At 35.5% G+C, this 18,597-nt stretch overlaps 1 protein-coding gene across 1 annotated transcript in view; it reads left to right on the forward strand.

Annotated features, from left to right (window-relative positions):
• Positions 1 to 532: 532 nt before the first annotated feature.
• Positions 533 to 18,597, forward strand: part of MVK (mevalonate kinase) — a 53,725-nt gene continuing 35,660 nt past the window's right edge. The window contains exons 1-3 of the mRNA XM_085860269.1: positions 533 to 772; positions 2,164 to 2,311; positions 7,100 to 7,235. Of these exons, the coding sequence (XP_085716395.1) occupies positions 689 to 772; positions 2,164 to 2,311; positions 7,100 to 7,235 (368 nt within the window). The 5' untranslated portion in view covers positions 533 to 688. The remainder of the gene's footprint in view (positions 773 to 2,163; positions 2,312 to 7,099; positions 7,236 to 18,597) is intronic.

Below are 18,597 nucleotides of genomic sequence, written 5' to 3' on the forward strand. Positions count from 1 at the left end.
CGGGTATTTGTGCTCACAGTGCCCTGAAGAACACCCTATTCCACAAAGGTGTGAATTTCGGCGACGGCGTCCAATTGTTAACCTACAGAGAGCTAGCTGGCTACCTGACCTCTCCGGGCAAGCCTGGGGAAATTATACCTGGAGGTACCACATCCGTGCTCACCTCGTGATACAATCTTCCCCTTTGTGACGTCATGCCACGTCCCTTTATCAACACGAAGATCGCTGCCTGAGGATAAAGGGATAATTTACCAAGTGAAGTGTAAATTTAATTTATTATTTGGCTCGTTTATATCTCTGAAGTGCTGTTTCACGAGTACACTTTAAATATAACGTTATCGCACAAAATGTTCCTTTTAAATATCGTTGGGTCTGAATTTTGTAACAACAAACCAATTGCACCAACAACACGGCTGTGAGAAATGGGAGGAGCTTGTGAACAAAAAGGATGGCGTGAGGAGGGCGTGAGGAGAGGGCGTGGCGTAAGGAGGCGTGGCGTAGGCGTGAGGAGGCGTGGCGGAGGCGTGAGGAGGGCGTGGCAAGGACGTGGGGAGAGGGCGTGGCGATGACGTGTGTTGCATGAGGTGGACGAGTGTGTGGTTCCAATGGGGTTGGGGTTGTCAGTTCGTGAAGCACTTTGAGGAAATTATATTATATTTGCGTCGAGGTACTGTGTGGTGTTCATTGAATGGCAGAGTCTGGTGAAGTTCTCATTGTTTCTGCTCCGGGGAAGATTATTCTTCATGGAGAGCACAGCGTCGTGTACGGGAAGGTAAAATGCCTCTTCACCTTAATTATAAATTTTCACACTCGCTCTTAGCCTGTGAAGCTTCAGACTCGGTCGTGTTCGTGTTCCCATTATTATTACTAGCAGAGTGCCCCTCCTCTGAGCGATCTTATTCAAAACGTGTTCTTCTGACGCAACCATTTATTTGGGCGGTGAAAAGGCACCAGACCGCTGCTTCGATCGCTCCCGATTGAAAAAACCCCAGGTGACGTACGTAAAGCAAAAAAAAAAAATGCGTTCTGTTTATGTTTTCTCAAGTTAGGCCTCCTTTATCGGGCTTTTTGAGAATTCCTAACCCTGTCACCCCCTTTTCCCCCCAAAGGAAAAAAAAAACACCAAGATGGAGGAATTTTTATTTTATCCAAAAACTTGATTGAATCGAGAGAAACTTCCACAGGCACAACTCCCGGGCACCCTGGTTAATCGATGAAAGTTTCAACTTCCAAGGTCAAATGGTTGTGGAGAACTTGCTGATTCCTCTGAACCTGAAGTTGCTAAGCAACCGCGGACGCCGGTTAAATTAATTAAATCGACCAGAGTCCTGCGCCCAGCGTCGAGAGACTGAACACATGTGTTGGGGGGGGGGTGTTCCATTACCAAGCAGCTAGCTAACGCTCGCCAAGTGGCTCAATCGCTCAAGCAAGCACTCCAAGGAACGGTTGATAAGGAACGGCTAGTTAACTAGTTAGTTACCAATCAGCTTCCTAACAGCTACACCCCTGGATCAGCTTTTGTGTGAATTTGTGTTTACGGCTGAGGAGGGTCACCATCACTGCAATCACATAAAATAATTTGAAGTTTATCTACAAGAGCAGTTGGGGGGGGGCGGGGGGGTCATCCCTTTGGCAAGTTTAATTGGTTGAGATTGTGTAAGTACCGACCGAATAGATCGACCTCAGACAGCTCGGATGCCTAATTGCGTATTTTTGTGTGATCACAGATTGACAGGTCTCATGGGGGGCACGCTGGGCCACTATTGCGTTTTGCATGGGCCCCCAAATGACGAACACCACCTCTGCCCACACCCATTGTTTGTCTGACTCCCCATGCCGAAGCCTTCAACACCTGCTGTTGGTGTTTCCCCCTCTCTCTGCTCTTCCTTTTGTCCTGTTGTGTCCTTATCCAAGTGCACCAGCACTCATTCTTCCACGAGCCTCGACTATGTATCCGAAAAACCAGAAGTATGGTTTGCATTACAAATATCAGATTTAATAAACAATTAAAATTCGGTATGTTTTTATGACTAATCCTGTAGTTATTTTATTATTATTATTATTATTATTATTATTATTATTATTCCCTTGCCCATTCACTGTTTGCCCTGATTTTGACAGGAGTTGCTTGTTGATGGTCCATACTTTGTCTCTATTTGACAGACGGCATTGGCAGCCAGCATTGGGCTGCGAACTCGAGTGCGTCTCCGATCATCCTCAAATGGGGCAACTCGCCTACACCTAGCCAGTCTTGACATTTCAAGAGAATGGCCTTTGAAGAACCTCAGCCATGCAATCCCAAATATGCATGGTACGCAGCTGCTGTGGTGTAAACAGTAAACCTGACCGTTACATACTTCTCCCCAGAAAAATCCCTTTGAAATCGAGATTACATTTGTGCACATTGACATCTTGAACAAATATGAACTCCATCACTGTTGTGAGACCAGGAGCAATGTCTCTTACCACTTGACTGATGCCTGTATTAACTCAAGAGTTACAACAGATCATGAAATGTCTCATCATAATGCTGGGCTAGTAAATTTGCCAAAATAAATACACGTATTACTTGCTCAACACAAAACATTACGAACTAGAGGGGGAGCACTCGGTAGAGTGCAAAACCTCCGCCGCCAATACTGCTGGGTCACTTAAGTGAACCCGATATCCTATTCATTGTAGGTCAAAACGGATCAGACTCTACTGAACCATGATTGAATAAACTAAACTAGATCGACGTGCATGTAGAAATGCCAAAAAAAGAAAATCGGAATTTTTTTGAAAAAAATTGCAAAATTTCTGGTTTTTTTTCTCTGATAATTTTTTTTTGGGGGGGGGGGGTTGGAAATCACTTAAAACATGTAGAAATGCAAAAAAAAATTCAAAATTTTTCAAATAAAATCAAAATATTTTTGAAAAAAAGTAAAATTTTCCAAGTTTTTTTTTTTCTCCAACATTTTTTTTGGGGGGGTTGGAAATCACTTAAAACATGTACAAATGCAAAAACAAAAATTCAAATATTTTTTCAAAATGGCCGCCATAGCGGCCATATTGGACTTTGGACCAAGTCCAAAATCTAATGGCATGATCCTTGGACCATACCTAATCCCCCCACCAAGTGACCAGTATCTTGCCAAAATGTGAACATGAGTGACATTTATTCGATTAAAGTTACTCAAAAAATAAGGGTTTCGTCGACCTTGATGCTTGACCTTATTGTGACCTTGACCTTTGACCTTGACCTTTATATTTTCGTACGGTTAATGGTATCTCTCCAGGACCGTTGTACATGAAATATCAAGAGATTTTGATGAGAACTGAGGAAATAAAATTTTCATGAAAAATCCATTTTTTCGTCATGACGTCATCAAATGACGTCATAGCATCAAACTTTTGACTTATCTGGAAAGCACTTATCAAGCGCTTTCATATGAGGTATTACTCGATATGGTATCTAAGATTTCAAAATTTGACCTTGGGGTCAAAAACTTTCGACCTCCAGCGCTCACCATGAAGGTCAAGGCCGATCACCACCAAAAATTAATCAGCTGAGCGCCAGACCATGAACTATATTCCCATGAAGTTTGAAGACGATCCGATCAAAATTACTCAAAAAATAAGGGTTTCGTCGACTCCCCTGATTTGCGACAAAGTGGCCTTGACCTTTGACCTTGACCTTGAAAATTGTATGCGCTGAAAGGGACCTCTATAGGACTCTGATATGCGAAGTTACAAAAATTTCCAATGATAACTGTGCTCTGCAGAGTGATCGATACGTGGTTACAGACAAAAAAAAAACAAAAAAAACAAAACATACAAGCTGACTAACATATCTTGCAAAAACTTCGTTTTGGCAAGATAACAAACAAACAGACAGGGGTGAGAACAGTAACCTCCATCCATCTTCGATGGCGGAGGTTAACTCGAGGGGGAGCACTCGGGAGAGTGCAAAACCTCCGCCACCAATACTGCTGGATCACTCAAGTGAACCTTATATCTTATTCATTAAATATGATGTCAATAGTGCTGACAGAGTTATAGTTCTTTTCTCCAACATTTTTTTTTCGGGGGGGGGGGCATTGGAAATCACTGAAAACATGTAGAAATGCAAAAATATATATATTTTTTCTCTAACAATTTTTTTGGGGGGGGGGGGGACCAAGTCCAAAATCTAATGGCATGATTCTTGGACCATACCTAACCCCCCACCAAGTTTCGTCGAAATCCGTCGAGGAGTTTTTCCGTAATACTGTTCACAAACAAACAAACAGACAAACAAACAGAAAGGGGTGAAAACAGTAACCTCCGATCTTCGATGACGGAGGTTAAAGATACATCTTGTACAACCAAAAAAACAACAAGCTAAAAGGACACTCGGAAGAGTGCATACCTCAGCCACGTAATTCCTGATCCACGAGAACATATTGGACCCAATACATTTTTGAAATATCATGCAATACAGTACTACGTATATCGTTTTTGGCCCTATCTCTCAATGGTGAAGAATCACTGAAAAAAATTAAAATTCTCATATCCAGATCCGAATCCAGATCTTCACCAAAATTGAATCAGTTCTTCCTTGTCACATACCCAACGTGTCCACCAAGTTTCATCTGACTGGCCACAGCTTTTTGAGATATCGTGCTGTATATTGTTTTTGAGCCCTATCTCTCAATGGTGAAGAATCACTTTTACAATTCTAGTCGTCAGATCCGGATGCAGATCTTCACCAAAATCTAACCACTTCGTCCTTGTCACACACCAAACCTGTCTACAAAATTTCATCCGGATCCGTACACAACTTTTTGAGATATCCTGTACACAGGCAAACAGACGGAAAGGGGTAAAAACATAACCCCTCCTTCACCTTCAGTGGCGGAGGTAACCAATACATTATCTGAGAGGCTACAATTTACAGAGAAAACGTTTCGGCTGAGGGGAAATGAAGAAAAAAAAATGACCGTTTTTACAGCCATTTTTCCCTGCTGTGCATGGGTTGGGCTTTTTCTTGAGGCAATGTTTTATGGCCGGATGCCCTTCCTGACGCCAACCCTGGTCACCTCTTACGACACACAGGGATATGGTACACCTATTCTAACCGGGACATACACCGGGACCAGTACACTGGTACTAATTTCGCCGACCTCGGAAGGATGACAGGCTGAGTCAACCCTCTGGTGTTAATTCAGCAGCTAACAGGGCTTGAACTCAGGACCCTGGGATCTCAAGCTGCCACCCAAACTACTAAGCCAACACCAGGCTTTGAGGGGAAATGAAGAAGGAGAGGATTTGCTTTGGACCCTTCATTCAACCATCAACACCAACACCAATTTTAAAGGGCTCTAAGGGGTCCTAAAGGGTAATTCTAGAGGGTTCTAAAGGGTAATTATAGAGGGTGCTGAGGGGTTCTAAAGAGTGATTCTAGAAGGTTCTGAGGGGTTCTCAAGGGTAATTCCAGATGGTTCTAAGAATCTAAGGGGTTCTAAAGGGTAATTCTAGAGGGTGCTAAGGGGTTCTGAAGATTATTTCTATAAGGTTCTAAAGGGTGATTCTAGAGGGTTCTAAATGGTAATTCTAGAAAGTTCTAAAGAGTTTTAGAAGGTAATTCTAGAAGGTTCTAATGGGTTTTAAAAGGTAATTCTAGAAGGTTCTAATGGGTTTTAAAAGGTAATTGTAGAAGGTTCTTCGGGATTATTGTAGAAGGTTCTAAGTTGTTCTAAAGGTTAATTCTCAAAGGTTCTAAAGGGTAATTATAGTGTGTTCTCAGAGGTTCTAAAGGATAATTCTAATGGGTTTCATTCGTTTCTTGGCTTTGCCGATTTCATATTAAAAATGTGAAACTGATCCGCTTTCTTCAGACATAGGTGCGATTTTTTTTTTGGGGGGGGGGGGCAATCCCAACTTCCCCCACTCCTTCCCTTTTGTGAAAGGAATCGATCCACTAACACATTTCTGGCTTGATTTCTGTCATCAGTGTGAAGTGGATTCATCCTCCCTCCCCTAAAAGTTGTTAACTGCAAAGAGGTCATTGATGTAGACGAAGGTTGTTGTTGTTGCTTGAACTCACAGGCCACAGCATTTTGATTATCGAACTCTTGAGGTTTTGAGGTAAAGGGAAATCATCTTTTTATTTGATTTTAATATTGTTCTGCTTCTATTTCATTTTCCGTTTAACTTGTATAATTTAACCTTCAACATTTGTTGTTGTTTTTTTTTTATAACACAAGCTTCATTGATCTACTTCAACAATTAAATGTTGCAAAGTCAAACAATTTGAAACACGAAATAGGATTTTCAGTGTTCTAACCATTGTTGATGTGTTTACCTTTCATACTTTGTTTAATTTCTCAAGCAACCTCTTTATTACCTCCGCCACCGAAGGTGGACAAACGTTATGTTTTCTTCACCTGTCTGTCTGTGAGCAGGATATCTCACAAAGTTATGGAGGTATATGGACGAAATTTGGTGGACAAGTTGGGTGTGTATCATTGCTAAATTCATTCGGTTTTGGTGAAAATCCGGATCTGGATACTAGAATTTTTAAAATGATTCTTCACCATTGAGAGATTGGACCAAAATGATATGTTGTACGATATCTCAAAAACAAAAAGCTATGGATGGATTCAGATGAAACTTAATGGACACGTTGGGTATTTGCCAAGGACAAATTGATTCGATTTTGGTGAAGATCGGATCTAGATACAAGAATTTATTTCAGTTTTTTAAGTGATTCATCATTGAGAGATGGAGCCAAAAATGATATGTAGCATAATATTTCAAAAAGCTGTGGACAGATGACAAAACTGGATGAGTGGGTGGGTGACAAGAACATGCAAATAAGTTATTGCTTCAGGTCCTGATGCAGATCCGGCCTATCAGTGGGATAAAAAAAACGTAAACTGTTTAGCCTGGTGGAGGTATGTGCTCTTCCAAGTGCCATTCTAGTTTATATGTGGAACTTGATTGAGCCCAGTTGTTGACCTTTTTTATTGCGTCAGGTTAAGTGATTGAGTATTGTGCAACCTTTGTGCATTTACCCCAACAACTGATATGAGCTTCCTTTTGGAGTTTGATTTTTGGCATGATATTGAATGTGCAGGTAGACAAAATCCAGCACCACCTCAGCCTGACTTGATATTGGTCCTGCGGCAGCTATCTGAGTCAGACAAAGGCGACATTGAAAACTCCGCCTTGTTGGTTTTCCTCTTCTTGTACACACACATTTGCTCTGCCAGGTAATGCCAAAGTAAATTTATTGGTTACCCATTTTGATCGAGACTTGTAGAGAATGTTAAGAAATTGAAAACTTGGATTTTGTTGTGTGTCTTTTTTGTTCTCATTTCTTACTTAAGAAAAACAAAATAATTTGTTACCTCTGCCACTGAAGGTGGATGGAGGTTATGTTTCCACCTCTGTCTGTCTGTCTGTCTGTCAGTCTGTTTCTTTGCCTGTTTATGAACAGGATATCTCAAAAAGTAGTGGATGGTTTCAGCCAAAATTTGGTGGATAGCTTGGATATGTGACACAGACAAAATGATTAAATTGTGGTGAAGATCCGAATCGGGATCTGGATCCGAGAATTTTTAATGTGATTTTGCACCATTGAGAGATATGACCAAAAACGACACAGAGCAGGATTTCTGAAAATGGTGTGGACGGAGTCAGATGAAACTTGGTGAGCAGGTTGGGTGTGTGACGAGGAAGAATTGATTCGATTTTGGTGAAGATCCTGATCCAGATCCGAGAATTTCTTTCTGTAATTCTTCACCATTGTGTGATAGGGCTAAAACAATATATAGCACGATTTTTGAATAGGATATGGACGGATTCGGACGAAACATGGTGGATGAGTTTGTGAGGTGACAAGAACAAGCTCACTAAATTTTAGTTCAGGTCCGAATCCAGATCCGGCCTATCCAGTCCGAATCCAGAACTTTGTTGTTGTTTTTTTCTAACCAAGCTACAGACTGGGGGGCATCCTCTGTCATTTCAAGTCATTGTTTGGAAAATCTGACCTGCTCGGTCTATGTCCATAGCTCATTGGAGTCCTGCTTTATTTTATGAGGCCCAAGCATTACATTTCTTTCTCCTGAATTCTGTGCAATCTAAAACACAACATTTTTGGTGTCTCCCACAATTGAGGCTCAAGCAAGCACAAGCCTGCTGCTCTCATCACATCAGTGGGGTGAATATACTGATTCTGGCTCACTTTTCCCCATGTAAATGAATGGGGGATTTTCAGCGATTTATTTTTTTCCCTAAAAATAAACCCCCTTTTTATCCCAAGGTATATTTATTTGTCTCCCCTTTTAACCTAGGGGCACTCTTAAAATAACCAATGCAATAAGATAAAGATTTGTTCAAGTAGTAAAGTAGTAATGTGATTTGTTAAAGGTGATTCGAAAGAAATATCTGAAACATGTAAGCCGAGGGGCACTCTTTTTCAAATAACCAATGCATATTGTTTAGCTCACTCATTGAACCTATAAATATTTGTTCATTCTCAAATTCCTTCAATAGTTTAATTTTCTTTGCACAATAATCCCCATCTAAAATATTTAAAAATAAAACATTTGAATCTTTATATTTTTTAAGATACCCCTGTTGTGCCATTATGAAATGATAAACTTCTCTTAATGCTCTTGTTTGACCACCCCCTGAGCCACATATCATTTTGAGATTATAGTAAATTGTTTTTCCATTGTTCAATTGATAACCATCAAAGTTTTCAGTCCATTCAAGGATATTTATTTTTTTCTTTACATCCTCTAACTTACTAGTTTTTAAATTGATTCGCTTATTTGTTTTATTTACCTTTGTTTTTGTTATTTTTTCAATAAGACTTATTTGATATTTTTCACATTCATAATGTTTTCCATTTGTATACCAAGACTGAGATTTTCTCCACTCTTTAGTTTGATTAATACTTGGTTTGACCATTTATATAATGTGAAAAAACATGGCGGTATCCCTTAAAAACCCTAACCCATCTTCCCATCGTTAAAACACAATCTATTCTATACACTCTATCATACAATATCCATATGGAACACAATCTATTCCATTATCTAAAATAAATCTCTTATCATCAAAGGCTCCTAATGCCTTTTTATTTACTTCTTCACTATACATCTTATATTTATAACTTCTTATTGTATTCATTTTCCTCTATTCCTCTATTCTTATTCATCAAACAATTATAATAATTTCTAAAAGTTATTGATTTCTTTATTACATATTTCTTTATTTCCTTTAACCTCTTATCAATCTGATCACCATACTTATAAGCATATGCCTTTGCTCTCAATCCAATAAAGTCACTCATTACTTTTCCACCCAACTCATCCTTAAACTTGCCAATAACCTTTTCATTCTTTTTTGAAAAGAACTCATTCTTCTTACTAAAATTATTTGTATCATATACGCCAATATTTTTCTTCACATCTTTATAAACATCATCAGTTTTTATATCTTGGATAAAACGATCAGTGTCCAGATACAACAATGAAACATTTTCACCATACTCTTTCTTTAAGCCATTATACAAATAATCATACATCAATATCTTTGATAAATCAAGAACTGCTGTTCCAATATAAATTGGTTTATCCATTACAATACTTTCCTTTTCCATATGAATAGCAGAAAAGTTCTTTGAAAAAACCTCTTCTCTCTTAAAACTTGGTTTATTTATCAATCGAGAAGCTTCTTTTCAAGATGTTGCAAATCTAATGTTTTGCCTGTTTCTAACATTCTGCATTGTCTTTCCAAAGACAGCATTATTCATCAATTTATAGAATTCCCCTTCAAATTTTACAATCGTATTTGTTCTCATATCTGTATTGAATTTAATATACTTTTTCATCCAAGGACTTTGTTTAAATTTTAAAACTCTATGAATTTTAGCTACTCTCAATCCTTCTCTCAAAAACTGTTTCAAGCTTCTCTGATGCAAAACATATCCCTCTTTATCATAGAATGTTGTTAATAACTTTTCTGTTGATTTGCCTTTAATATTAAAACTTTTATGATAATCACTTAACCATTCTTTCTTTGGGGTTTCTTTCTCACATGCAAAAGGAAGGTCTTTATGCTTATTATGAAGATCACTCGGGTACCTCAAATCAACTTCAAAATAATAACCTTCTTCTTCCTCATTCAATTCCTCTTGAGAAGAAATAACAATATTCATCAAAGCCTTTTCATAATCCTTTTCTTCCACCCACTCTAATTTCCCATAAGGCAGAGATTGAGACATTGCCCATCCATACAAATTATTAGCATCAAAATACATCAAATAATTACAATCTTTTTCACTATCATAATTTGGAAGATATTTATTATTTGATTTAGCATACCTTTTTGAACATACTTGTGATATTCCACCTCTCTTAGACGTCTCAATCATCAAAAGCATATCTACATCACTGATTAAATCTATATCTTGTTTATTCATTTTCAACATTGCACTCCAAGCTAAACCAGGAGCTGTGAAATAGTGGGCAGGATCTAATCCATAACAATTTTTATTATGACAGAGTGATCTAAAAGCTTCATACACATCAGCTAACAATAAAACATGTTTTCAGATACAAATCATATTCTCCAAGGTTCTTTATCTTAAATATTTTCCAAATTTCTTGTGCGTGTTTATATTCCTTATCACTTATCTCTTCTTCATAAAGGTTATTTATAGAAACTTTCTTTTGAAGGAAGTTGTGTTTCTTTAAATCTCATAAATGAATCCATATAATCATAAGGATAAATTCCCTTACTTGTAAGAATTTTCTCTTTACTTTGAATTTCATTCCTTGTTTGAATTTCCTCTTTAGTTAGAATTCCCTCTTTAATCAGAATTTCATGTATAATCAGAATTTCCTCTTTAGTTAGAATTTCATTCATTGTTTGAATTTTCTTTATAATTAGAATTTCATCTTCAGTGAGAATTTCTTCATTAATTTCTTCATTAATTAGAATTTCCTCTTTACTTTGAATTCTCTCTTTAATCTGAATTTTCTCGTTAGCTAGAATTTCCTCTTTTGGAAAGAATGAATTAAGATTTGGAAAAGACCCCATGGAGCTTAGATTTGATGCTAGGAAGGCTAGTGGTGTTCCCATAAACTTGAAAGAATCTAGAAACCTAATACGAGTTAAAGGTTTGGTGAATATCATTTTTGAAAATGAAATATACTTTTGACTTGTGTTTGTTATGCCAGAAATATTTCCTGGTGTTTTTGAAAGTTCATTTATAAATAGATGTGTATCATAGTTGGCGCTGTTCGGAAGAAAGACTGGAATAAAAGAAGGAAATTTATAATTAAGATTACAACAGGAATGAGCGGGACCTCTATATTTACCAGTAAGATGACAATGATCCCTACCTTAAGACTCCTCAATTTCCTCCTCACAAATATGACAGATATTGTTCTTTCTAAATTCAAATTTTCTTCTTCGGTTAATTTCATCGGTTCATTTGTTTCTTTCATTAATTTAGTTCGTCTTATACAATCCTTTTCTAATCGTTTTACAAACTGTTGTGAAGCTTTTTTCCACTATAATGTTCCAGTTTATTATACTTTTCTCCAACAGATGATTTGATATAATAACAGAAACCACAAGGAATATCTTTTCGATATTTATTTGTAGGTGATTCTTTTGGATTAGGAGAAGCAGTATTTATCTTTTTTAGGATACATTCAAAATCAGCGTATATCACAAATGGGTGCATGATAGATTTATTATAATCTTCAAAAGAAATCTTTTCACCAGGTTTAGGCATTGTAATTACAGCTGATTTATGATTTCTACAATATTTTGAATGTTGTTCTAATCGTTCTTTTGTATGAAATGAATTAAGACATCGCTTACAAGGATATATTTTGTTTGCTGTTCTGAATACGTGAGAAGAGATTAATCTTGATAAATTATTGATGTATGTATAATGTGAATTCTTTCCAACACTAAAATATAAAAGATCAATGTGTGTTTCTTCATTTTTATCGTTGTTTGAAATTTTTAATATTTGAACTTTGTTTGTATCCGTTAATCCATATACATTAAGAGAAAGATTATTATTTTTCTCAAATTTAGGAATATCTGTTAGTGGCATTGGGAATTTAAAATCTTTAATGTCCAAGGTATTCTCATATTTCATATATTGTTGTACTCTTTCTGAATTACAATTTGGTGGATATAAGTGAGCAAGAACAGACCAGAGAAAACATTGATTATCATTGTTCTTAATATTAACAACTGCCTTCTTTAGTTTTATTTCTTTTGGTAATTCAATATAAGAAGAAGCTTTAAGAGCGTTTGATTTTAGAATGTGTATATCTAAAAAGATTATTTTTAAAATATTAAATCCACTTCCTACCACTGTATTATCAACATCCTCCTCTTGTCTTGATAGTTCTTCATAAACCCCACTATTCAAAAAATCTTGAAATGATGTTATAAAATGAAGATCTGTTCTCGTATAAGGAGTTTGTTCTTCATCTTGTCTTTTCATATTCATTTTCACTCCCATATAAAACTTTAAAGTTTTCATTTCTTTTAATGTCTTTTTAATAACTTTTTCAACATCTTCTTCTTCTTCTTCTTCTTCTTCTTCTTTCGGCTGCTCCCGTTAGGGGTCGCCACAGCGGATCATCCGTATGATCCGCATCATGATTTGGCACATGTTTTACGCCGGATGCCCTTCCTGACGCAACCCTGGTCGCCTCTCACGACACAGGGATATGGTACACCTATTTTAACCAGGGTATACACCGGCCCAGTATACTGGTACTCATTTCGCCGACCTCTGAAGGATGACAGGCTGAGTCAACCCCCTAGTGTATTAATTCAGTAGCCCAACGGGACTTGAACTCAGGACCTTTTGGATCCCAAGCCGCTGCCCGAACCACTGTGCCAACACCAGGTTACTTTTTCAACATCAGGTTTCTCTATTTGAATTGATTCAGCTATTGATGATGGACCTGGTTCTCCAAATTGAAAATCCTTAGTTTTATTCGCCCTTTAAATGCCCCATCAGTGTTTTCAATATAATAGTCTCCCTTTACTTTAAACTCATTTTTCTTGTGTTTTTATGATAGAAGGTATTTCTTATAACTACTCTTCAAAACATCCTTTGAGCAGATATCACAATGTTTTCTTTCCAACGCAAGAGGAGATATTTGATGAAATACATTAAATGTGTGTTTGTTGGTTCGAAGGTGTTTTTTATAATGTTTATATTCGTGATTACAAACATCGCAGTACGTTGTATTCACCATATTTATATAATAAAACTTTGCTTAAACTAAAATTTTCTTGATGAAAATTTCGTTTACTTGATAGATGAATCTGTGCTTAAAACCATTTTATCCTCCAACTTTTTCACTAAATAAATACAATGTTTCAAGACACAGAATACAAGTTTCAATCAATCTCTTCATTTGTTAAAGATACTGAGAAATATGTCAAGGATGTAAAATTGAACAAAGATTAATATAACAACTATTGGATAAAAACAATTATGGTGGTTAAGATGAGTTCTTCAATTTCCTTCAGTGGAAGGGCTTTTAGTATACCTGGAAGAACATCAATTAAAGTATCTCTAACAAAAGTTTCTCCTCTCCTTCTGGCAATATATTCAAAACTAGAAAAAGCAATGAAACAAGAAAAAGTATCAAAAAATAAAAACCTTATGGATGAAGCTTTAGAAAGAAAAGATAAGACCATCTGTAATATGCAAGGAGAAATTTGTATTTTTTTCAACAACACTAAAGATGTAAATCCTGATGAAATAAAGGATGTTAATATATTAGGTGAAATGACATTTCATTCAATAGTAGTTAAGGATCATTTTAAAATTACCTTTAATATAAAAAATGTTGTAGTTGAATCTGGTAATGAAAAAAAGTAAATAGATATCAATGGTAATGTTGTTTCTACTAATTAAATTTAAACTGAAGATTTTGAAGATTATGAAAGTATAGGTGATTCCGAAGATGAATTTTAGTTCAAGTAAAGTTTTACTTTATAAATATGCTAGACTTCCCTGATTCTCCATATGACAAATTTGAGAATTGTCCAGCATGTGATAGAGTGGGATTAAACACAGAGTCAAAAGCCTATAAACAATGTATATTCTGTGATTATCTTCTAATTAATGATAATAAAAAATATAAAAAGGAAAATAATTCTTAGATTTACACCAAAAATGAATTACTTTACAGGATTGATTAGAGAAATGAATGTAAAGTATGAGGGTGATAACACACCTTTCCTTACAAGGAAAGAAACTGAACATATTAGAGAAATGTTCAAAGGATTGTTGTTATATATTATTCATGATTGTCATTTTCAGGGAAATATCAACACAAGATATTGTATAAATAAAATAATGGATTATCTTGAAATTAAACCCAAACTTAGCATAAAGTATAGAGTTTCTAAAAAAGCCAATAATAAATTAAATAACCTGTTTTCCAAATATATAAATGAATGATTTTTTACCCATTTGGGAAAATACGATAAAACTTAACAATCATAAAAATCTTAAAAATTCATTAAGATGTCTCATAGTTGGTTCAAGCGGATGCGGAAAAACCTGCTTACTTTTGAAAATGCTCCTGACTCCCAACTTTTTAGATTATGATAATTTGATAATTTTCACAAAGTCGAGTTTTCAACGAGAGTATCAACTTCTCTCACAAGGTTTTAATACTGGTCTTCAAAAAGAAGATATAATCGGTTTATTTAAACTTCAAAAAAACCTTAATGATTATAACATTGAACATATAATTCAACTATTTTGTGATACACAGATATAAAAATAAATCAAAACCGATAACTTGTATTCTTAGTGATAATACGGATGATATACCATCTCCCCAAGATTTGGATAAATCCAAAAAGAACCTCGTTATCTTCGATGATTGTGTTAATGAGAGAAACCAAACGGTAATGGACAGCTACTACACAAGAGGGAGACATTCTTCTTGTAATTGTATTTATCTTATTCAATCGTAATTTCAACTTCCTCGTCGTTCCATAAGAAACAATGCTATTACTTTTATTTTATTCAAGTTAAATTCAATAGATATAAATAATTTTTGGAGAGATAATTGTTCTACATTATGCAGTGAAAAAGAACTTGCAGATTACAAGAAGCACATGACTGAAAAATATAAATATATTGTTGTGAAACAAGATGAGATATTAAATGATATTTTCCAATAAATAAATGGATGCGAAAGAAAGAGCAAGAAGATTTAAGGTTGCATTTAAGATTTAACCCTAACATCAAGAGTTGGTTTCAAAAGTTGCAAAACAACAGGAAGACATAAGGAAGAAACGCAGACAGAAAGTAACGGGTGAAAAAGCATTTGAAAGAAAAGAGAAATTTTTCAAACCACTTTTACAAACTTCCAAAGAAAAAACTATAGATGTTTCCACAGTTCCCACAATAGAATATACTCCTAAAAAACTTCAAATGATAAAAGATTTCAGTCAAATGATGGAGGAAGAATTAGAGCATATATGGGAATTAGAATATGATGATGAAGGATTATTTCAACAACTGGAAGAGATTAATCACCCCCCTGCTTATATTGTGAATGCTCTTCAAAACAATGAATATTCAGCAGAATCAAAAACCAAAGCAGGACTCATTCCAACAGAACAACCAGCAATATTTCATCTTGTTCAAGAAAAGGTATTGATATTTAATGATGAATTAAGGTTATTGGGGTCTGCTCAACCCCCTGCTGAATTAACGCCCAGATTAATGTTTCTTCTCACAAAAGATGGAAGACAAGCTTCAACTGTGAGGAATGAATCAAAGTATTTTGATAAACCATTGGATAAGGACAATAATGATGATAGAGTACATATTGCTCTGCTGAACTCTGTTGATTATCGGGTTTGTCTTTCTGGTAAACATAGCAAGAATGATAAGGAGAAACACATTATTCAGGCTTTAAGTATCCTTGGTTCAGGTATTAGTTTTCTTCCAAATGACCCATCGCAATTAGTTAATAGACTGTTATTGTTGTTAGGTCGTAAGAAGGCTGGAAATAACAATTGTTTTAATGAAGCATCAGCCATTTTAGACCAGTTGATGAACATGAAAATAATTAATAAATCTCAATATAAAGACATTTTATCTCAAATTAAATAAGATGAGAAGCACAATCCTGAGTTTTAATTTCACAACAAGAGACCACACATCTTCATTCCCATACCCACTACAACTTGACGCAACAAAAGAATATGAGAAATCTTTATTGTCCATGGAAACTTATAATACCTTATTTAATATAACTGAGAAAAATGACAAGTTTAGTTATAATCCGGGAAGTGGATACAAAACGATAACAGTCTCACCTGGAACATATGAGATTTCTCAAATATCTTCCGAAATTGCTCGTCTTATGAAAGAACAGGGTGATGAACCAAAAAATATTGTTATAGACATTAAAAAACATACTTCAAAATCAACGATTTAACTTAAAAATAACTACAAGGTTGATTTCACAATAGATAATTCATTTAGAGAGTTATTGGGTTTCTCCTCAAAAAAGATTGAAACAAATGGGACGTTTTACAGTGATAATGTCATTCAGATATCCTCAGGAATAAATTCGGTATTAATTCACTGTGATTTGATTGATGGTGCTTATAATGATGGAATAAAAACAAATACAATATTTTCATTCAACGCATACTCAACCCCAATTGGTTATAAATTCAATATGGAACCCAACAATCTGGTTTATCTCCCTGTGTCAGGAAAAACCATACACAGAGTAAATTTTAGGATAACTGACCAAGATAATCATATGATTTCTTTTAATGGGGAAGTTATATCCATCAGAATTCACCTATGTGAAGTTTACCAATAAATATTTACGATGGTTACTGTGAGGAAACACGAGTTGAGAAAATATAAAATAATTACAGGGGATGGGATGTTCCTTTCCCCATACTACAAGGGTGAAGGTATGTATCTTGGTAGAGGATACTATAAACCTGAGACAAAGGGGTGTCGGACATCAATTTAGAGGAGATGGGATAATTGATACTCTAATGGGTATTGGCTAACTATTCTTAAACATAACGACCTAATTGGTTCAACTGCTTCTGCTGTGGGAAATGTAGCAGGTGCTGTAAAGAGCATAAAAGATGCCTAAAAGGAATCTCATAAATTACAAGCAATTAAAGAAATTAAGAAAGGCAAAACTCAGTTGTCCCCCCAAGAATGACAGAAAATAATTCAAATACTTGGGTCAGGGTTTCAAAAGTTTTAACATCTTTTTTTCCTAAATAAATACAAGTATGGAAGCAATTGATAGTATCTATAATTTGGATGATACTATTATCATCTCAAACTCCACTAAAAAAGAGGATTACTTCAAGGTAAATGCAATAACTGGAACAGACTGGAATGCAAATGGTACAAAAAGTTTTGAAATAAATAATAAACAAACCTATTTGAATCTATCCGAAAGTTTCTTGTTGTGTAAATTTAAATTGACAAAGGCTGGGAATAACACAAACGCTACACTCGTAAATGATTTCTTCTGGAAAATGTTTGATAGTGTTCGTTTGTACATTGAAACACAAGAAGTTGAAGCGGTTGATTATGTCTCTGCTGTATCTGAAATGATGAAATTTACACTATATACATTCAGTGATATAATGGGAAAGGGGCTGTCGAAGGTTTTATTCCTGATATGTCAACAGGAACAACCACAGACCCTGGAGATACTCAAAGGAAAGGAACGTATACTGATGATACAAAAGCAGTTAATAGTTTTACTGTGGCAGTTCCTCTTAAAGGTATATTTGGATTTTGTGATCATGATAAAGTTCTGTATGGTCTTAAAATTAGATTTCAACTACAAAGGAATGATAATGAAAATAGATTACTTTTTGGTGTTGGTAGTGCTTTTGGTGAGCAGAATAAATTTGTAATTGATTAAATGAGTTGGTATATTAGTGAATATACTCCTAATCTTAAAACAGAAGGGATGTTGAATGGAAGACTTAACTCAAAGAAGTCACTCAGTGTATCATACCTCAAAAGAGGATGTCAACACGTTAAACTAAACCAAACCACTTACACGTGGAATTTGGGTGTTCTGGAAGGAAAGCCACGATATCTGTGGATCATTTTTAAAAAACCAGATGGCGATGCTGCTCCTGATAAGAATACTGCATTGAGTGATAATGCTAATGTGAAACAACTTTGTCTTTCTCTAGATGGAACATTTTATCCACGAGATAGATTGGAAATTAATTGGGAAAAAAATGATTATGCTGAAGCATACAAGTCTTACCAAAAGGTGTGTGAAAGTAATGGAAATAAAGAACCTATTTTGGATATGACAGCATTTAAAAGTTTGTATACAATCTATGCATTTGACCTGAGTGCTCAAAAGGAAACGATGAAGTCTAATCAAGTGGATACTTCCCAATACATTGAAAGAGGAGAGAGTGAAGAAGTTGAAGCATATTGTTTGCTTTTGGAAGAAACAGAATTACAGATTAATACAGATAATTGTGTTTTGATTAGTCTCACATAATTTTTTGTTTAATAAATGAGTGGCA

The sequence above is a fragment of the Eptatretus burgeri genome, chromosome 16, assembly GCF_056783735.1.
Source record: "Eptatretus burgeri isolate ZD-2024b chromosome 16, Ebu_testis_v1, whole genome shotgun sequence".
Lineage (NCBI taxonomy): Eukaryota > Metazoa > Chordata > Myxini > Myxiniformes > Myxinidae > Eptatretus > Eptatretus burgeri.